Source organism: Dendrobium catenatum, unplaced genomic scaffold (genome assembly GCF_001605985.2).
Source record: "Dendrobium catenatum unplaced genomic scaffold, ASM160598v2 fragScaff_scaffold_974, whole genome shotgun sequence".
NCBI lineage: Eukaryota > Viridiplantae > Streptophyta > Magnoliopsida > Asparagales > Orchidaceae > Dendrobium > Dendrobium catenatum.
Genome location: NW_021319436.1, coordinates 1003803 through 1026145, shown reverse-complemented (window position 1 = coordinate 1026145; position 22343 = coordinate 1003803). Strand labels below are relative to the sequence as shown.

The 22343-nt window shown below is 35.6% G+C and overlaps 2 protein-coding genes across 2 annotated transcripts; both read right to left on the bottom strand.

The window, feature by feature from the left end:
• Positions 1–3132: 3132 nt before the first annotated feature.
• LOC110101854 (probable glutathione peroxidase 5) lies at positions 3133–19347 on the bottom strand. The gene is made up of 6 exons (XM_020829924.2): positions 19098–19347; positions 18925–19001; positions 18765–18826; positions 17258–17376; positions 3990–4157; positions 3133–3396 (listed from the first exon to the last, which is right to left on the bottom strand). Exons 1-6 carry the CDS (start codon positions 19152–19154, stop codon positions 3364–3366), a joined length of 516 nt encoding a protein of 171 aa, XP_020685583.1. The 5' UTR covers positions 19155–19347; the 3' UTR covers positions 3133–3363.
• A 765-nt stretch (positions 19348–20112) lies between these two features.
• Positions 20113–21053, bottom strand: LOC110101889. Its single transcript, XM_020829985.1, has 2 exons — positions 20297–21053; positions 20113–20222 (listed from the first exon to the last, which is right to left on the bottom strand). The coding sequence occupies exons 1-2, from the start codon at positions 21051–21053 to the stop codon at positions 20113–20115; spliced, it is 867 nt and encodes a 288-aa protein (XP_020685644.1).
• Between the last annotated feature and the right edge of the window lie 1290 nt (positions 21054–22343).

Below are 22343 nucleotides of genomic sequence, written 5' to 3'. Positions count from 1 at the left end.
AATTGCCTAACAAATTTTATACTATTTATTAGCTTTAGAAAATCATAAATTTTAATTTACCCAGTGAAATTCAGTAATATTATTATCAAAATGCTTGTAAATTTTGTATCTAACCTATATGAAAAGTAACATATTAAAAGTATGAAGAATCAAGAGAAAATATATTTTTTTATTCATTTTGAAGAAATAAAGTTTGAGAAAATGAAATCATTAAAAGTAAAGGTAGGAATCGGGTTACCTATCATGATTAGAAAATTTTCATATTAGATCTAACATATGTAAATGCCTAAACCACTTTCTCTCTCTCTCTCTCTCTCTCTCTCTCTCTCTCTCTCCCCTTTCTTCCCCAATAAGCCACACCGGGGGGGGAGGAGGGATTGGGTGAAGGGTGGTAGGGGTAAATGGCTTAATATAAGGATTGAGATATTTATTATTTTAAAAATCACTAATTCCACCTAGTGATGTAGCGCTCAACTTTCTTGTGTCGCATCACACGCTGCATGAATACCAGCATTGCAAACACTCAATTAATTTTCAAAATTCCAGAGAACTTCGTGTTGAGGCGTCGCTACCCTAGCGCTGCAATGCTCACACAAGAAATTTTTTATATTTTCATTTTAAAATTATTTATGAAATTTTAAGGTCACTATAGGACATGTGATTAGTAGGTGTCCTAGAATTGTTAGTGATTTATCTTTGAGCATTGAATCTCCTTAGAAGAGGGTGGCAAGTCAATTATGGTTGTAAAAAAAAAAAAAAAGAGCTCCATGTTTAGATTTTCATGGTAGGGAAAGCTGAGGGCCTTTTGAGTAGACGTACACTTTCCTACCAATGTCGTAGCTTGCAACCTTTGGTGGCTTATACTAAAGACGACAGACCTCTCGAGGGCCTACAACATCATGTAGTGGTGCATGGAGGGCAATCTCAATGCTAGGTTCCAGAATCCCACATTCTTCTTCAAGGAGGCCTCCAAGAGCGAGGAGAGTGATGGTGCGAGTGCGACTAATGATTAGGTCGCACTTGCCCATCTTATCTTTTTTTTTTCTTTCTTTTTTTTACCTTAAGGGAAGCTTGTATATACAAAGTTATTTAATAAAACAAAGATTTTTCTTCTTACTCGCCTTTATTCATTTGTTTGTTCATTTATTTACTGCTCTGAAATTTTTCTAAGTATTGAGTTCAGCAACATTGGTATGAGTACTATGAGTGTACTAAGGCACACAACCATAGGCAATTGTAAAATTTTTCTAGTTTTTTAATTGCTTAATAAGCTATGAGTGAGTAGGTAGCTCAGCAATTCATCATGCGTAATTAGCTAATTCATCAATAATATATATCTTGGCGATGACCAGTGAAGTGGACTTTCTAAAAGCGATAAGCAACTCAGCCAATAGGTGAATAATGAACTAACTAATCCTTATTATAGCTTGGTTGTTAATAAGAAAAGCCTGTTTAAATAACTCAAGAATTTGAATATATAACCCAATAATTAAGTAAATACTGAGTTAACTCGGCATTAGGGCTAGTTGGTTAACGGTGAAAGCTAATTGAAGGAATTAAAAGGAGTTTGACAATTGATATTTAAAAGAAAACTCGGCGAACTTGAGCTCGGCACTTGAAAGAATATAATATAACTCATCGTAAGAGTAAATGTACATGAAATTGACACAAATAATGGGAACTTTTATTTGGTCCGGTGAATGTACGTAGAGCTACGTCCGGTCGGCACTAAGATTGCATGCACAAAATGAGAAATACCGAGCAAATACCGAGAAATACCAATAATAACGAATACCGAGCAATACCAATTAATAACGAGAAATATCATTAGGTGAAGACGAAATACCGAGTTATACCGAGCAATACCGAGTTATACCAAAAAATATCGAGAAAAACTCAGTATTTTTTGGTATAACTCGGTATTGCTCGGTATAACTCGGTATTGGTCTTCCCAGAGCGGTATTCCTCCATATTATCAAACAATACCTATCAATACCGAGCAAAAATTGAGTAGCAAGCCTCTAACCGGACGTAGATCTACGTCCGGTCAGAGGACGTAATAATTGTTCGCTAATAAAGGTGGGCTTTTTGGATCTAGAATCAAGTGGAACTTCACCAAGCCTGTGACCGGCCGTAATAATTGTCCGGTCAGACTCTTGCACTACTAGTTGTAGATCTTGTTGCAAAGCAGGGAGACGGCTTATAAGGATACTCACTATATTTGTTGAATTCCCTGTCGCTTTTAGTGAGAGCCTCATCTTGTTGATTCACCCATATAAGAACTCGCTCATACAAGAATTGCATAAGATATAGGAGGAACAAAAGCTTTTATTTTATAAAGGGAATATAAAACAAAGAAAAATTATAAGGACTAACCTATGTTACAACTCGCTCATAACCTTAGAGAGAAACCTAAAGAAAATTCTAGGGAAAATTTTTGTGAAAATATTTTGATAAATTATATTAAAAAGACTTTAAATCTGATTAAATTTATCTTATATTAATGCAAAATAAATTTTATTTAATTATTAATCTAAAAAACAATCCTAACACTTTTTTTCTTTTCTTAAACTGTTTAATCCGATTTTGAGCTGCGCTAACCGACTATGGCTCAACTATTTATAAGTTTGATCTTGATATGCGTAAAAAATCTGTTTAATTTTTTTAATCACTCATCTTTGAAGATAAACTTTTAATTCAACATATAAAGAGGAATGAACTCTTAGAAATAGAATGACAAACATATTCATCTTATAGATGATCTGATCACATAAAACATCAGTCTTCAGTCTTCCGATGACCTGATTAATAGTTGATATATTGGATATACCCTATGTAAAGAAAAGTAAAGAAGACCATAAAAGCCTTAGTTTGAAAACATTAAAAATACACTTTATTTATTAAATTTAAATGAAAATTTAACCCTTAATAAAACAATCCCCACTTATTAAACAAACAACACAAATAACTTCATAATCCATTATTAAATGACTATTTAGGCTTCGTTTGGGACGGCATTCTTAAAAAGCTGTTTTAAGCATCAGTAAAAAAAAGCCGTCCCAAATGAAGAGTCCATCAAAAGTCACCATAAAAGTCACCATAAACCAACAGAAAAAATACAGAAAAGCCTCGTTAACAAAAGCACAAGAATAACATATGGCAATCAATTAATACACGCTGTCAATGTTTCAAGACTATTTTAATATTAGCTTCAATGGCAGAAGCTATAATGCATATGCTGTAACAATTTCCACTCCATTCTGAAATAAGAATAAGAAAATGCACTCAAAAGAATAAACAAACTCGTGGCAGATGAATAATATATTACTTGTAACATCTGTATTCTTTCAGATTGTGGACTGCTTATATCTCTCCGAGTGCCTTCTGTATGTCTCTCTGCAAAATATTTCATGCGATGAAGAGAAATAACAGGAATACAAAAATTGATCATTTGCATCAATAGAAAGAATAATACTTTCCAATCCAATTCAACATATCTGAGTCCCCTCACAAAGGAATGCTTGCAATTATATGCAATTGTGGGGAAAGTTTTCACAGCGGGCAATATTTTGATTTTTTAAGGCTTTCTTTGGGATTGCTTTCTTACAACTTTTTAAAACAATTTTAAGAAGCAATAAAAAAACCTTTTTGGTGCTTTTTAAATCAACTTTTTAGTATAAAAATTAAAATATTTATACTAGAAAGCTAGTTTAAGAAGCAGCAAAAAAGCCGTCCCAAACAAAGCCTTAATTTGAATTGCCCACCGTGATAAAAATACTATTTAGGCAAACGGGGCTAAACTCATGACCGATCACATCAAGTTGGAAGATCATGATTAGACTATGAGAGATTTTTACAGCTACATGATTGCATCAACTTGGAAGATCATGATTAGACTATTAAGAGCTAATAGATTCATGTCAATCAATCGTAAATTTCATGTTGGCACGGGTAGCCACAATTATGAGTGGCTAAGAATCAGAACTCACCTCAATGGACAAAGGCGCTGTTGTAGGGCTATAACGATGAAGGACTTTGCCATCTCTATCTATAAGGAACTTGGTGAAGTTCCACTTGATTCTAGATCCAAAAAACCCACCTTTATTAGCTTTTAAAAATTTATATACTGGAGCAGTATCTGGACCATTCACTCGAACCTGAGAGAAGGGTACAATCAGAAGCTATTTAAAAATATGGTGCCAGTGACAAATCAATTATATCATTAAACATTAAATGTGAATACTAATAAACAGGGGATAAAAGTTATTGCATCAGCTCATAAAAACACATAATAGCAATCAAGTTACTTCTTACTACAGTCATTCCGATTGACAAGCTTCATCTCATCATCAACAACATTATAGCCTTTTATCAACAATACTTAGGGTCCGCTTTATGAATTCTCATTCTCCAAAAATTACTTTCTGATACTAAATGAGCTGTTAAACCTAATTCTACACATTATTTTTATATTAAACTCTACTCATTATATATTTGATCTGATCCTTTTTCTTCCTGATTTTTTGGGAGTTTTTTTATCTACCTATTTTTACCACAATCAATTGACAGGGCTGAGTAAGGACCACTTGCGAGAAATAGAGGTGCAGCTGGGTTACAAGTTGAAGTTGTCCCAAGGACTGATAACTAAATGGACTATTTAATCTCTAAAACGGATATCTTCCACTTTTGCAGACTTTAACTAACAGGATGAAAGAATTTTGAATATTGCATCGAGATAAGAAGGTACACCCTAAGTCACAGCAGTATAAATCAAATCAGCTTTCATATTGCTTAATCCATTAGCTAAGAAAATCCATTATACTTATAAAAGAAATTAAATGAACACAAATTAAAGTGTTACAAACTACTGGTTAAGATAACTAGCTAAATTATTGTTCTAACTTAATAAACCCTTAAAGTATAGATCAATTACAACAAATTAGAGCATCTCGAGTAGTTACCTCATTGACACAAATGGAAGACCATTTTCATGTCTATTTTATGCTCAAATGTTTGTTTATTACTCCTAATAGAGCCACAAAACTTTCATACCCCTCTGAAACAATTTATGTTATGAAACATTTATATATATATATAGAAACAATTTAATATAGCTTTGATCATTCGTATGTAACATTATGAAGTACTGAACATTGACGAAGAACAACTGAAGCAACGGCAAATATTGAGAGAGTAAGTTCATAGGGCTGGGTTTAAAACAAACTACAGGTATTATTGAGAAATATTTACTCAAACAAAGGCTTGAAAATATCGGACTCGTAAAAGATTCATGTCGGCTAAGAAAACACTATAACCAAATAACAGTTACATCTGTTTAATACAGATGGAAGTGAAATCTATATAATTATCTAAAAAATATTACTCAAGACAAGTCTCTCATTAATACCATGCAGATTATCAAATATGCCAAACCACATGCAGCAAAGATCTTCACTATTTTTTATTACTATTATTATTTCCCTTATTATTATGGATAATTTATATTCCTTCCTGTCTCTCCTTATGCCTATATATATATACCACACAATTCAATAAAGATGTAATTCTTTTTAATTTTCTCTTTCAAATAGTGTATTGGAGCATTCAAGATCCCTTTTCAAGTCGTTCCTGTGCCGACAGCTCACTGTCAATTGCTCAATGCGCCAAGCCTTTGGCCATGATTGCATCCATCCATCTAATCCACCCTCCCGTCTAATCGCATCTACGATCCAAACCCTAAACTTCAACCTCTTATGGAGTTGAGATCAATTGCAATGATCTCTTCATAGATGACCATATCATCATCTGTGTCATTCAGATATTTCTTACCCGACTCACATATCTCCTATGGTCATTATAGGTGTCATCTTTCATCCCACACTTAACCTTTCCCATCCATTTCCTCCCGAGAAAGATTAATGCTCCTCTCACAACCTTTTTTGATCAAATGCCCTCTTCCTCTACAATACCAGCCGTTGTTGTAACTTTTTTTTTTAATTTATTCATAAAGGAATGATAGTTCATTAAGAAAAAAAGAAGGGGTACATGATAGTACAAACCGGAAGGAAATCAACAATTCCTTCCCAACACCAAAAACCCCAAAAACAAAAAGGCATAGAAAGCCAAACAAAGAATAAAACAAAAAGAAAAAGAGAAGAAAGGAAAGGAAAAGCCCCTCAACTGACAAAATGAGGTCCGCCATGGTATCGAAGAGGGCACCAAAAAGGCAAATAAAAGATCACTCCAAACCAGCAATCTCATTTGATTTCAACAGCCACTACAATACGCACAAGAAGACATCAACATTGGTCAATTGAGGGGACCAAATCCCCGCCTAGGAGCTCCTCGGTTGCTTTTCTCCTCTTCCTTGGGGCAGTGGTGACAGGCTCCAGCTGCCACAGTTCTTTCCGTAAAGGACCTAGAGATGGTCTAGGTCTATGCTTGGAGATATTCAGGCTTTTGTTGGAGAAGCCCGTCTGGAGAGAATTCTGAGCAGAGAAGATTATAGGCTTTGGGATGGACACAATGGACATAAGAAGGGGGCACCACTTTTCATGTTTTGTAGAAGGTGAAGTGAGAAATTGGGCTTTCTCCTTCTAGTGAAGACGTTCCAAGAACCCAATTGGTCTACATTAGAAGATGGTAGCTGAGTAGACATAGGAATAGCACTATTCTGCAATTCCATATCAGTAGAAGAAAGATTACTGTCAATATAGCTATCATGATGCAGCTTAGCCTTGCGAGGGTGATCGATTGGAACTCCCCAATATGAGACCATCTTCTTGAAAGTTCACCATGAAGCCAAGCAAATGAGATTCGCTTGCCTAGAAGTTCTCAATTTAGTAAACTTTGCCAATGTTAAGGCTCAAGCAAACGCCATCCTCATCAAGCACCTCTTCTTTAAGAATCTTGTGTAAAGACATAAAAAGGTTTCCTCCGACCAAAATGGACTAGGCTTCGATCACCAAAAATAAGAAATTGCTTTTGGGAATTCTGTTTGGTAGATTGTGGTTGAAATTCTGCACCAACAACTACCAAATTAACAGAAAATTCCATAGAGGCATTAACACAAGCATCTGAAATGCAGTGTTTTGTAGCAATGGGCTCTTGAGCTAAGGGATTGTGATTGATTACACAACTGCAGGAAGACAAGCCATCCATGCTCCCATCCAAAACATTCACACAATCCAATCCATAAGCATCATTCAATTCCCTACATTCAGACAAAGGAAGGACATTCTGACCTGGAATTGCAACCTCCGACAAGAGCTTGCACAAGGAAGAGTCATGGTCTTAAGGGGCGGACAAAGTCCCAAACCGTAATCCCTCTGTTCAACCAAGACTTGCACAATACCCCTATCGATACGTTCAGACATAACGGCATGGTCGAGTTCCTTAAGCTCATAATCAACTGATGAAACTTCTGCTGCCAAAATATCCTCACCCGTGAGACCATCCTTCAAAACCTGATCGCACAACTCCGATTACTTTCCTTCCAAAACCTTCCAATAATTTTCATGCCTAGAAGCTTTTCTACCACCACTACCCCCGCCAGAGCGAGGAGAACACCGACGGCCACTCCTCACCATGGAGCCATGATCGAAATATTTTTAGTGTGAGATTGTAGTTTTCTTATATGAGGTAGATTAGGTTTTTGTGTTTGAACCACCCTAGCCGTTGTTGTAACTATACTATAAGTACGGAGCTTGATCCTCAACCACTATGATTGTCATTTGTGCTCTAAGCTACAACCTGCATTGGAACTCTCTCATGGTTGCCTATCTACTTGACAATGATACAATCTATGAATCACCTCTTTGCTTCAATTCATCCAACAACCTTCTCCAACTATTCATATGATTGCTCCTTTGTGCATGTAACAAATCTCCACCTTATCTTCCCTTTGAAGCACTCCTCTTTTCTTGCTGTATAATTTTTCCAAGCACACCCATCGTGTCATTGCACCCCTTAAGTAGCCTAGAAAGAACTTTGCCACCAACTTCGACATCCTTGACCTAGTGTCAAGACCGACACCCTTGACAGGCGAACACCCACCTCAACTCATCTAATCTTGACATCACAAAACCCATGAACCACTGTAACGATCACACCATTATTCGTAGCCATTCTCCTTCCTTCACCAACCTAAATCAACACGCCATTTCATTATGTTCAGGCTTAACTTCCATTGCGATCTTGATTTCACTTCACAACACCTTAGCTACATCATCACCAATCTCAATCTCCCTGGCCATGAGCCCTCCTGTTGCTAGCAACTGCAATGCTTCATCATCCATGAGAAGATCCTATTGAAAACATTGTCTGCTTCTCGAGCTTGATGTTCATCATAACTTTAGGCTTAGGCTTCCTTCACCACATCTTTAAAAAAAGATCTCACTGATTCTATCTTTTTAGTATTTCAACAACTCTTTATCCTAATTTAACCACCCTTCTTCAGGCTTCACTTCCACCAATCATGCGTCACATAGAATCATTGGAATCCTATCATTAATCAAAGCCTCCTAACTTTAAACCAGATACAAATAACCACAAACAAATTGAGATCTCTCAGCAAAAAACTTCCTTTCCTTTCACTTTACGAGCACATTGCCCGAGTACTCGCCCATGATGTCCACTATGGCGATAAAATCAAACCACAGCTGCAATATTTTCAACCACCTCGATGAAGGCATAGACATCTATTGCATATATGTCTCCATGCACGATGAAATGTTAATGACGTCCTCTACCAATACCTTTATTGATGTTTCTCTCGACAACAACTCATTGGGCCAGATCTCCACCAATGATTATTTGGTTGGTGATCTCTCTCAAAGAACCAGTCCAATGATGATCTATAGCCAACCCTCCACTGCCAAGATCACAATCACGGATTGATCCATTGACTTCTCCATTAAAGCATCTATCAATGATCTTCATCAATGCCTTTGTCGATGCCATTGTCAATGCTCTCCATTAATACCTTCATTGATGCTTTTAGCCAATACTTTCATTGATTCTTTTTTGATACCTTCAATAATAAATTAAAGCAACGAATTTCCATCTTCCTAAAAATATATGTGCCCATGCCTATAGTGAAAGCTAGAATGAGGACATTTAAAATTTATGTCAAAATATTCTCTTCTTGATCTTTACCAATGCTACGAGATAAATATTATGCATAATCAATTCACTAATCCACCACAAATCATCTTAGAAGTTCCATCTACAAACCACAAGACATGTTTAACAGATTCCATACTCGTTCACCTTTTAGAACAAATAACTGATCCAAGCAAATAAGTTTAGCATATCATTGCGATAATAAAAGAAACTTATGTTGTTTACCCTTTCATTTAGACCGACTTAAGTGGTACCCATAATTGTACGATAATTGCAACTTCTGAATAGAGTGGACTGTCTCTAGAGATTATTTGTGGCCTTCAGGTTGTCTTGAACTTTGGTTCTATTGATTATTGGATCCCTTTGTGTAGCCAGCTAGCATTGTTACAGTTCCTTATTTTTTTAGGAGGATAAGCGCTCGAACGCTGTCTCATAAGAATTCTCAAATTTATTTCCAATCAGTATGCCACAAGTTCAAGTGTCGGTTCCATATTCATTGGTCAATAATTTTTTTATCATGGCCAAAATTTAATTTGGGCAAATGTTTTTTGTTTTTTGTTTCATCATTGTCAATTCCAAGTATAGATGAGGCATGCAAGTGATAATGGCTGAGAGAGGGATATAATTTTCCCAAGCAACAAGTTAGTTTATATGGTTTGGCATAGTTTCAGAATTGATTCGTTTAAGTCAAATCAATTGATAAATTATTATGATTTGTAGAAGATGAAGTCATGTTCAAATTCATCCACTTGAATTTTAAAGTGAGACAATGCTCATTTTTCAGGACCTGCATCTACAATTTTCTTGCTTGGGCCATTAAACTTTGAATTATTGTGCTCATTTATTTGCCTTTTTGTTACTTCTATGTTACCCGGGTTCATTTGTTTGCCTTTTCGGGTCCTCTGCCAGTCCCGGTTCTTCCCCCTGACGCTTGTCTGTTCGTTGGTTGTGTCCCGTGTGCTGCTCTAGTCGGTTGTCTGTTGGTCTTTTGCCTCCCTCTTTCTTATTGGCTTGAGTGGGTGGCTATTTGGCTATTTAGCCCCCTTTCTTCACCTATACTAGGGGCTGTTTTGTGACATTTGCGAGCAAAATTTGGTGAGTGAAAACAACTAAAACCTGAGGGTTTCTTCTTTGATAGCTTGCGAGCTATGTCCCCCTTTCTCTTCTCCTCTATATAATTTCATCTCGGGATTCTTATCTATTTCTTCTCTCCGCAAGTGTCCACCCAATTTGTATGTTTCTTCTCAAGCTTTTGAAAGTGTTGTTGGCCAATTTGTTAGCATTTACTGGAGGAGTTTGTGGTGGACGTTGGCCCAAGGTTGCTATGGTGGACCTCTGGTTTGCATGTCTTTGAGCACTAATCATTTTACCTACTATTTCGATGCATGCGAGGTGACCACTAGCTGATTGTTCTGAGGGTAGTTTTTTTTTTAAGTTTTTGTTTATCATCTAACTTCCGTTTGTTTTAAGGTTTGTTTGGTGTTGGCTAATTAAATTATGAATTGAGACAAGTTATTCTTGTCTTAGTGTTCTCCTTCAATTTTTTTTCAATCTATTTGTCTGCATCAAGTTTGGTATCAGAGCCTATGTTAGTATATCCTAGGTTGGCGTGTGAGCTTTTTCTTGAAATAAAATGACTAATCAAAACAAAGGGGATTGACAACAAATGATGCAATAAATGGCTGACTTACAACAATAATTGAATAATATGGCTAACATCCCAGCGAACTTAAATGTCAACAATGCTAATGTTCAAAACTATAAGAGTGAAGAAGAAATCCCTAGGAATCAAAATAGACGTCATAGGAATTAGGATCATGGGATAAAAATTGATGTTCATGACTTTGAAGGTAAGCTCCAACCTGAACAATTCATTGAATGGATAGAAAAAATGGACCAATTTTTCTAATGAAAAGAAATCCCTGATAATAGAAAAGTTAAGTTTGCTAGTCTAAAACTCACTGGTCACGCTTTTACTTGGTGGAAGAATCTTCAAAACAATAGGTTAAGAAGAGGAAAAGAGAAAATTCAAACCTGGGATAGGATGAAAGAAAAGATACGAGGAAAATTTTTGCCTTCTGATCACTCACGCACTTTTTTAAAAAAATTTAATAATCTTCATCAAAGAAATCAATCAGTTGATGGGTACACTAAAATCTTTTATAAACTTCAATCTTGAAACGATATAGATGAATCTGAAGAATGAACTGTCACTAGATTAGCAATTCAAAATCAATTAAGCTTACATCATATAATCAAACTCGACGAAGCTTATCGAATGGCCTTAAAAATTGAAAAGCAAAAACAAAATAAGTAATAACAAGGCACCTGAACTGTTTAAGCGACGACAAACTGGTGGGATAAAAATCCAATCATCACAATCTTCTACTGGAACATCTAATGTGCGAACAAAACTTTGAAACTAAAACCTTAGATAAGGAAAGGGGTTGATGGGAACCAAATCGACTGAACCACCCAAACTAATTGGACCATGTTACAAATGCGGGTTATACGGCCATCTTTCAGCTGCTTATAGAAAAAACAACCCTCCTAAAACTAATTACATTGAGAATGATGAAGTATTAGAAGATGAGAAAGAGGAAATTGAAAGTGAATCAGAAAATGAGAGAAAGATAGAAAGAATTGATGTAAAAGACGACCAAGGAGACCAAATCTTAGTAATTAGAAGAGTTTTAACTAATAAAGTAGATTCTGGAGTTAAATGGCTTAGGAGAAACATCTTCCGAATCACTTGCATTGTTGAAGGAAAACTTTGTACTTTGATGATTGATAGTGGTAGTTCAGAAAATTTTGCCTCACAACTGATGATGGATAAACTGAAATCAAAACTACTAGCTAAACCCTACAAAACCTCTTGGTTTAAGGAAGGAGGTGAAGTTCCTGTCATAAAACAATGCACTGTTAACATGTCAATCATAAGTTCTTATAAAGATCTGTTTGTTTGTGACATCATGCCTCTCGAGGTATGTCATATTTTATTGGGTCGTCCCTGGTAATTTGATTATAAAACATTTCATAATGGGGAAAAGAACACTTACACACTCACTCAAAACAATAAGGAATTACCTTTATACTCTCAAAAACACATTCCTGACTCACCTGCCAAGAATACCCAACTGCAATCAACGAAAGCAAACACTGTTGAATTACTCCTTAACATGAATGAACTAAAAAAGCCTGAGATAGCCTATATGATGTTAGGAAAAGAGTCTAAACAAACTTTTGAAATTCCCATAGCAATACGATCATTAATTGATGAATATTTTGACATAACCCTTTTTAAAATTATTTATGGTCAGTCCATTTCTCACATTTTGGACATAACTTTTTTGCCCTAGCCTAACAAAATCAGTGCTGAATCCACAAATACTGTTGATCACATTAAATCAATCCAACAGCAAGTCCTCGAAAAACTCCAAAAGGCAAATTTTAAATACAAATCTACTGATGACAAACACCGGAGAGATTATTATTTTAAGGAGGGTGACTTAGTTATGGCTTATTTTTATCGTCAACGTTTTCCTGTTAGAACTTTTGGCAAGATAAGCCGGAAGAAATTTGGACATTTTCGCATACTTCGAAAATTGGGAACGTATGCCTATCTTCTGGATCTTCTATTTTCTGTTGGAACTCATGTATTTAATGTTGCTGACCTTACTTTGTATGAAGAAAATCCAACTGATTCTGTAGATGTAGAAACTTTACTAGTTACCAGCTCTGTTTAGGGCAAGGATGACCAGATTGAAGATGTTTTGGATATTAGGACTACTCAGACCAGGCATGGAGAGCACAAACGATTCCTAGTTAAATAGAGTGAACGTCCGTTGACTGATTGTATTTGGGTGGATGCAATGGATCTACAAAATCGTCGCCCTGATCTCTATCAAAGAGTTGTTGAAGCATTCTCATCAGGTGATGAGATTCTCCCACCAGGGGGGAATTGATGCATGCAAATTTCATTTCAATTTTATTTTGAACTTTATTATAATTTGAATTTTATATTTTTTATGTTTTTTTTCCTACCCTATGATGGAAGGCAACCAATGATCATGTGTAGATTGTGCTCTTGGACATGCTATGTCGTCGGTGTACTAGTTTCTTTGGTGCCATGGCATGTGGGCTGACTTGGGTTTGACCCAAGTTTCTTGGGTGTGTCTTGGTTGATTAGGGTATGGTTGGCTAGAGATTGATAGCATTTGTTGGAGGAGTTTGTGGTGGACGTTGGCCCAAAGTTGTTGTGGGGGACCTCTGGTTTGCATGTCTTTAAGTACTAATCATTTTACCTACTATTTCGATGCATGTAAGGTGACCACTAGCAAGTTGTTCTGAGGGTAGTTTTTTTTATATTTGGTTTTCGTTTATTGTTTAACTTCTGTTTGTTTTAAGTTTTGTTTGGTGTTGGCTTATTAAATTATGAATTGAGACAAGTTCTTCTTGCCTTAGTGTTCTTCTTTGATTTTTTTTCAATCTATTTTTCTGCATCAAAACTCTTCACACAATATAAAATTATAAATTAGCATCAATATTACATTTTGGCACATCAGGATCAGCCATGACATCCATACATGGACTGTTCGGAAACCTGCTGACAGCAATCGGACAAAGGCTCACGAACAGAAGAAATGTCCCGAGTAGACTCCAATGATAGCTCAATGCAATCCTTACCATTACATTCGACATATCCACAGTGACGAAGGAAACCAAATCGCAACGAACACTGGACATGTTCTGATCGGGCTTCAACACAGGTTCGCACATAAGAATGTCATCCAAGGAAGGTTGTTCGAGATCCACAAAAGAAGCATCAGCAGCGGAATGCTTTGAATTAGCTAAAAGGGCGTCATTAAGAACCTCCTCGCAAGCTTCAGAATCCATCCCTTCCAATATCTTCCAACAGTTCCCTTTCCTAGTAGCCTTCCTACCATCGCTACTCCCACCAGATTGTGGAGAACACCGTCTGCCTCTCCTACTGGCCATCTTCAACCCAAAACAGCTCAAGCAAAGTTCGCCGACAACCACAACCAAGTCAATGAACTCCTCGCTCCCATCATTCCCTATTAGCAGCTATAATAAACTTAGTTAATATTTAACTTGAGGTTGGACTTGATATTATATGTTAGTTTTACTTAAATTATTAAATTTTATGTTACTTTGTCACGTTGTTATTTGCATTACAATTCTATTTTATGCAATTTATCAATTATTCAATTATTTCTTTACATCTTGCATAATTTATAACTTCATATGTATGTCAATTTATTACTTCATAGTATATTAGAATATTAGTATGTCATTCCATAATATATTCTATTTTTATAATGCTAATAAATTACTTCTAACATTCATTTTCACTTTATGCAATTTTTAGATTGTGATTCTTACATCTCAAATGCCTTGAGGTTTATGCTAGGGCTCACAGACAAAAAACACCTAAATACTCAATTGCACAATTTTAAATCTTGTATCACACTGTTAGTTCATAAAAGATTTTACCCACCGTTGAGTTTGCATATAAAAGTTATAACAAAAAGTCAACTGACATAAGCCCTTTCCACAATTTTACTAGATATGAACCTATGAAGCCATTAGATTTAGTATATTTACCTAAGGCCAATGAATTTGAAAGATCATTTCTCCAAAGCATGCAAATCTTCACAAAGAAATTCAAAAAAGGCAATAAATTGTGGAAAATATAAATTTGATGTTGATTTACATAGGAAACTTATTAAATTTATTTTGGGAGAAAGTTTTAATTGAAATTCAACCAAAGAAGAACTCTCGAGAAGTTATCAACACCAAATTTTGGACTAAAGAAGAGATTGTACATGTAATAAGTGACCGTGCTTATGAGTTAGATCTGCCTTCGAATTTTGGCATTTCACCATTATTCAATGTGGTTTCCTTGAATCCATATTGAGAGTTGACAAGTGAAACTTTGCCTCCTAAGATATTGGTGACCACCTCTACCTCCATTTCTACATTGACATTGCTATCAACATGATTTCTATGTTTCCACTTTTCAGATCAATTTTTTAATGACCAAATTAGTTCCATTATTGATGGTGGAATTCAACGCTACCTAGTTTTAACGGAAAGATCTTTCACCACTTGAGGACCCTTGGTTAACAATTGAGGAACTACAACTATTCCTCGAGTTGCTTTCAAAGAACCAAGATCTTCATTTGGAGTTAAATTTTTTAAAGTCATTATCATTGTAATCTATATAGAGTTTGTATCTTAAGCACTTAGGACATTATAGTTACACTTTTCATTTGATTGTATTGCCATTTTGTTGGGCCCTTGTGTTTTTAGGTCTCCATTTGATGGTGCATATTGGACTTTTTGTGTTATTGGGCCTTCTCTTTTTGGGTTGGGTTTGCTTGGGTTGGGGTTGGTTTGGGGTGGGGTGGTGGGGTCATATTTGTATTACTGATTTAATAGGTTTTTACCAACCCATGATTCTTAGAATAATGATTGGTGGTGGTTTTATATGAAAATTTTTCCATCTATTTTACTTCTCCGCCACCCATTTTTTTGTCTTCAACACCTTTTTTTTACTAATATACAATTTTTTTAATCTCATCTCCTCGGTTTTGAAAGCTTATAATTGACAGTTATGTCCTTGGGCTATATGTATAAATAGCAAAGGAACAAATAGTCAATTTGGAAAAAACTTATTGTCAGCCTCTTTCAGATATGAATCTATCTGATTCAGAAGGGAATAACTTGCATCAGTATCTCAGTTTCAATTCAAACATGGGCTTGATTTACACCCATGTTCTGAGAAGTATTTACCATCCGAAAAGAGAAAAAAAAAAGAGTCTTTGTCTAAAGAAATGCGTTGAGAAAGGGCAGATGTATAGAACCTTTCAACGATATAGTGCTTTTTCAAATCTCTCAAAATGGAATATGTTCCAAACATATATGCCATGTTTCCTTACTCGACAGGGTGCAAATATCTCAATTTCACCCTTTTAGATACTCTTTCAAACCCATTGTCGATACTGAGTAGTAGTTAAAAATTCAAGAAACATCCTAAGGGTCGTACTTCTTCCCCGGTAGGCAGGTACAACCAAACATATAGGTCGGTACAATAACATCCTGAGGGTCATACTTCTTCCCCGTCCAATAGGGGATCAAAATCAAGAAATACGTCCCGACCTATCAAAGGAAAGGTAGTACAACCCAAAAGAAGAACCATCAACAAGCAAAGTACAAAAACAAAAAGAAAGAGTAGAAGATGCGCAGGTTCAGCCAACCCAAGAGGTCGGAAGAGTAACGGATCCTCGAACACTAGTGAATGATGACACTAAAATGAAGGTTTGTGAATAGAATGTCCTGGTTAGCCCCAACCACGTTTTAGGCCGCTCGGTAGATGAGATACTGGAGGAGTTGAAAGCTAGTATAAGGCAGATTGAGGAGGTTGAGGGCATGAAGGCATGAATAATGAAATGAAAGTTTGAGCTTCCTTGTTATTGTGCTTGAGTTGTCTATTTGTTGAAGCAAAAGACTTCTTCAGTGAAGGCAGTGAATATCCTTAGTGAATGACTTTAACAATGAAAGACTAATGGAGAAGCATTTTTTTGGGTTATTTCAACATTATTCTTATTTACATATACTATTCGCCTTTAAACCTCCATTGTAAGATTTCATCTTATTATGTATAAATAATTAACTTAAATTTTGATTAAAAATCTGTTAGCATTAAGTTCACCATGTGCAAATAGCTTCATGTTTCATTGTCATTTACATGTATAGTCCTATAGATACTTTATTGAATCTAGCTAAAACTCTAGTCTTTTGTTGGATTTCTTTCAATCTTCCCAGTAATTAGTTTTACATATAATTTTTACTATTTACTAAATCTTTAATTGAATTTACATGTGAAGATCAAAATTTAGCCTTCGTCATCCACTATGATAACAAACTTATAATTTGCCTGCAATAAGAAAGGTGTTTGGGGGGAGGGGTTGATTTCTGATGTGACGATGATATTGAAAAGAAAAATCCAATATGTTGCACAATAAAATACAGTAGACCACCAATTAGAATATAATATCTCTAAGAATCTTGTAATTCGGAAATAATAAAAGCTCCAACACGATCAGCTTACCTTTTGGAAAATTGGATACTCTGCCTTGTACCTCGTACATGCAAACTCCTTTGCATCCTGGCTTGTTCCAGGCTCTTGTTTCATAAATTGATTACAAGGAAAGGCTAAAATCTCAAAATCTAAATAGGACAAGAAATAGAAGAGATCAGCCATCATGGAACATTATTTTACCATCTACTAGATCTATTGTACTAAAGATTCATCAACCTCAAAAAATTTAATTTATTTAATTTTACAACACTAGAACTAGGAACAATCATCAATTTACAAACGCAAATATGGAAAGAATAAGGAAAATCATCATTAATGAAGCTAAAACCTATATATAAGTTCCCTTGTTTTATTATTATTTTTTTTCTAAACTGCTGTGCTTAGAATCCAATGGAGTAACTTGTCAAAACAATTATACAGCAGGACGCCCACATTAGTGACAAAATCAAAAAAATTTATAGAGAGTTTTAAGTTTAGTAAATAATGTCAGCAACTCAGCATCACATTTTAAACATGTAGCAGTTCAAAATGATAATGGAAATTAAATGGAGAGTAATTTTAAAAGGCTATTAATGTAGCACTCTCACAGTAGCACGTTAGTGACAACATAAAAACTTATACATAATCTCACATTCTAATAAACAATACCACATTTTAAAGCTGTAAGAGACAACACGTCCAAATAATATGGACAATAGAAATAGAAACAGAAGAAGGAACTCAAAGTGCACATGCTGTAAAAGGGAAGCAAGTGAGCAATCTTCAATGCCCGATTAAAGAGACTTCACTTGAAAGAAGCAGCCTACTTTTCTAGGCTCCAGTTCACATATGAATCAGAACTCTAGTTTCTTCAGGCAAGTCTCTAAGGGCAAAGTGGTGCCATTTCAGGCATTTCAAAAAATGATGTACGGTGTTCTGATGCCATTGCTTGCCGAATGCAATATCTGACTAATGAAAAAAATAAAAATAAAAAATAAAATAAAAAAACATGAACAAAAAAAGTCAAAAAAATAAGTGATCTTCACCAAAAACTGAAAATTTTCAACCAAGTATGGTAATAGTGGACACCAATTTCCTAGAAATGATCCATTCTCATGGTAAATGCAATGCCAGACTAAATATATAACATACCACACAACATGATGGGAAAATTTTCAAAGGGAAAATGAACTTCAATATGAATTGAAAAGTTTCCAACCAAGGACATTAATGGTAAGCACCAAACCCCCCTAAATGGTTGCTAACTCATGATATCATCTGGACGCTATGACAGAGTAATTTAGCATTGTCTAACTAAAGTTATAAAACTTAAACTCAATGAAATGAAATTAAAAAAAAAAAAAAAGTGAAACAAGCATAGCAATCATCAACACCCAATATGGGGTGATTCCGATGACTTAAATTCTTTTCTATCTATTAGTCAAACGCCATGAACATGAAAAGGTCAGAATTTAGGACCTTCCTTTATAAAGACAAACATATAACAACAAAATAGAGTTAAAGAGAAAAATCAAACCTTTGTTCCTGTACTTATTGTAGAGTTCTGTCAATTGGGTATAATTGTTATCAGTTAAACCACTGTTCCATAGCATAAAAGGAAAATAATGAAACCATCTCAATACAAAAAAACAAACAGAAAAAACAAAAATGCAAAAGAGAAGGAAAAAAGAAAGAACCATTTAGAAGCGACATTGACGACAAGCAAGACCTTTCCCTTGTAGAGCCCTAAATCGACCGCCTTTCCAGAGCAATCCTACAACCCATAAAAACAAGGAAAATTTTACCAGGTGATCCGAAATTCCGAATCAAAATCATCGAGTAAAACAGAAAAGAGAAATTGGCCGCTCACTTTGACGGTGAATTCGTGGATCGAGTTCGCTGTTGGGGAGGAATGAGAAGCCCCCATCTGTTCCCAGCCCAAAATTTCTGGTTATCGCTTCGTCTTCTCAGATTTTTAATGCGTCCGACACCTTCACTGAGATTTTTATGGGCATCAAATGAAAATTTTAAAGCCCTTCACGTTTCTCGAGAACCAGCTAACTTCCTGCTCTTCCCTGAATATTTGGTAGAGTGGAATAAATTTGGTCAGGATATTTATCCCAGCTAAGTTTGATGTATTTACTATAGCTGTTTAAATAAATAAAAGGGGCTATTTTTTCATTTCAAAAGTCGTTTGGAACAGTTTGTTTCCCCTTTTTTAAATATTTTTTTAAAAAATTATTTTGAAAATTTATGTCAAAGGAAGCCCTAATCTCTCTTACACTGGCTAGCCTAGCACCTTCTTCTGTAAAAAATAAAAAAATTTAAAAAATAAAAAAGCACCTTCTTTAAAAGAAAGTTGGGTGAGGATATTAAAATTTAATTAAGATACCTTAATAAAGGCTTTATATCTCTACAAAATTTTAAAAAGGAACGGATTAATAATTAAAATTAGTTATATGACCAGAATCAGGGGATAATTTAAAAATGAGCAAAATCGGAATTTCATTTTAGATGTTTTAAGAAATTAAAAAAAAAAAACACACGGCTTGTTGCAACCGGAAAATAATTTTTCGGTTTTCTTTTTTTTTTTGGGAAAAATTTGGGCTTCGCCCGTATATTAAACCACTAAATAGAAAGTTTAGTTACAACCGAGGATTACAAAAGGTCCCAACAGACAAAAAGGGACTGCTCATTCGAGCACAAAAAGGAGCTCGAATTAGATCAAGTATATGTGAGAAGCAAAATAACTGCAAATCAAAAGGCACAAAAAAGAAAAAGCTCCATAGAATCGAAACACCTGGGCTCAGATATAGGAGAAAAACAATCAAAATACCCCTTGGTTGCCCGAAGACCATCCTAAGGGGGTCTGCTTAGGAGCTTCATCATTGACCAGGTGTTGAAATATCGGCACAGCAGGCACAAAGGTGTAACCCCAACCTCAGAGCAACCACCAGCAAAAGCAATAGAACCGAATTTGAGCCAGAGCATAAACCTACAGGAGAAAAGAAAAGACGCCCAGCAAAGACAGTAGCTATGTATGGGACTGAGATCTATCATTCCACATACAAATCTTAAGATTAACATCTTTTTTGATGCAAAGAGTAGTAGTGGAACTACTGTTAAAAATGTTAGCAAATCTTCTCGAATTTCTCTCTTTCCAGATATAGTAAATGCTACAGTAAGAGAAAATAGAATAAAGCTTTTTTGTATGCTGAGTAGTGTCAGGATCATTCGTGATCCATTCCAGAAGCTGCAGAATACTAGGTCTGAGGAGCAGCTGCCTAGCAACAGGCATAATGCTAATCAGTATTTCATATGAGTAAGAGCATTCAAAAAACAAATGAGAAGAACTCTCAGGAAATACATGACAGAGAGAGCAAACATTCGGAATTTGAATATTGCGGATCAGCAGGGCATCAGAAGTTTTAAGCCCACCGACAAGAGCCAACCACGTAAAAGCAGAGTAACGCAGCGCATGGCTCTTATGCCAAACTAATTTATACCAGGGACAAAAAGGCATGTTAGAGTGAAATGCATTTATGTAATCAGAAAACCTGCTAAGCTTAAGATTATCCCAAAATAAGCAAGAACTGGAATGAGTGAATATGGGAATATCTTGAATAGCCAGCTTGACATTCACGGGAATTTCATTTGGCAAGCTCCAGCAATTATCTCTAATCAGGTCCCTTATAAGAGTATTCGGATTAGTATGCAGGAGAACAAAATGGCCATCCGAAAAACTATCCATATTACCATTATAACACCAATGATCCCAATGCACAGCAATAAGGGCAGACGGAGTAATCTTAAAAGAAAATTTCATTTTGGCTACCTGGGCCGTCTGGCAAACCGACTACCAAAAAGAAGTAGCATTGTGGGGAGAAGGTCTCCAAGGAGACATGTATTTTACAGTGAGCCAAGTGGAGAGCAAAGAACCAGAATTATACATTCTTAAAATGACTGCACAATTGAAAGCATACTGCATAGCAGAGAAGGAAGGCAGCCCTAAGCCACCATTTTGAATCGGTAAACACACCTTATCCCAAGCCACCATATGAATTTTTTTGGAGACACCAATATCCCCAAAATTTACTATAAAAAAATAATAATTTAATAATTTATTATAACAGATGAATAATTTTTTCCGGTTTCTAATAACCTGACTTTAATATTTTATTTGAATCTCTTTTATTTTAATATTATATATAATAGTAAATATTTTCTAAATGAAAATTAAGTGGGTTTATATTCAATAAGTTGTTGAGAGAAACTTAACTAAATTGTTTTTTTAATATATTTTTTATGCATAATTATTGATATATCATCTAAAATTTGTCTTGATCGAGCACGAATCTCGAGGCAAAATTGAGTTGAAAGTTTTCAAAATTAAATCCAAGACCATCTAAACTCTGTTTTCAGCAAACTTATAATCGAAGTGAACGTTTCGAAAAGACAAACCCAATGACATCAAATTCGACTCAATCCGAGCCCAAATGGGTCAAAATCAAAGACTTAAAGTTCATTTGGAAGGTTCAAGTTATAAAATTGATGACCATACGGTTTTCAAACGTGATATGCTTATTTTCGAATTGTGTGGCTCGACAAAAAAAATCCAACAAGCACAAGATCGTCGAATTATGATATCATTAAGACATTCAAAATGCCCAGCAAACTGTTCACGACCAAGGGGATCAACATCGGTCATCTATTCAAACCACTTAGCATACACGTGATCTCCCTCTTATTTACTGGTCACATCACTCTCAGAAAACTATAAATAAATCCCTCATTCCTCATTGAAAGGGGATGGAAGCAAGGAAGAGAATGAAGAGAGATAAACTAGAGCTTTATTGCCACCAAACTCCTCGTCATCCACCGTCGGACCACCAACCATTGACGGACTATCGCTGGACTTTCGCTTGGCCACTGACTAACGTCGGACTTCCACCCAGCTTCCAATTATTGTTGGACTTACTCCCGACCACCAGCTGACGCTACACTTCTACTCGGTAACTAACTAACACTAGACTTCCACCCAGCCACCAACTACGGTACTTCCGACCTCCATTGCTATACAATGATTTTTTATGACCAATGTAGCCAACCTATTATG

What these genes read in the sequence shown, in the direction of transcription:
- LOC110101854 (XM_020829924.2), bottom strand. Translation starts at nt 19,154, where the DNA reads ATGGGGGCTTCTCATTCCTCCCCAACAGCGAACTCGATCCACGAATTC. An exon ending in TCCACGAATTCACCGTCAAA is followed by an intron (nt 19,002 to 19,097) that starts GTGAGCGGCCAA and finishes TATGGGTTGTAG; the next exon opens with GATTGCTCTGGAAAGGCGGT. An exon ending in GTCAATGTCGCTTCTAAATG is followed by an intron (nt 18,827 to 18,924) that starts GTTCTTTCTTTT and finishes GCTATGGAACAG; the next exon opens with TGGTTTAACTGATAACAATT.
- LOC110101889 (XM_020829985.1), bottom strand. Translation starts at nt 21,053, where the DNA reads ATGAAATTTTCTTTTAAGATTACTCCGTCTGCCCTTATTGCTGTGCAT. An exon ending in AGATGTTAATCTTAAGATTT is followed by an intron (nt 20,223 to 20,296) that starts GTATGTGGAATG and finishes TTTCTCCTGTAG; the next exon opens with GTTTATGCTCTGGCTCAAAT.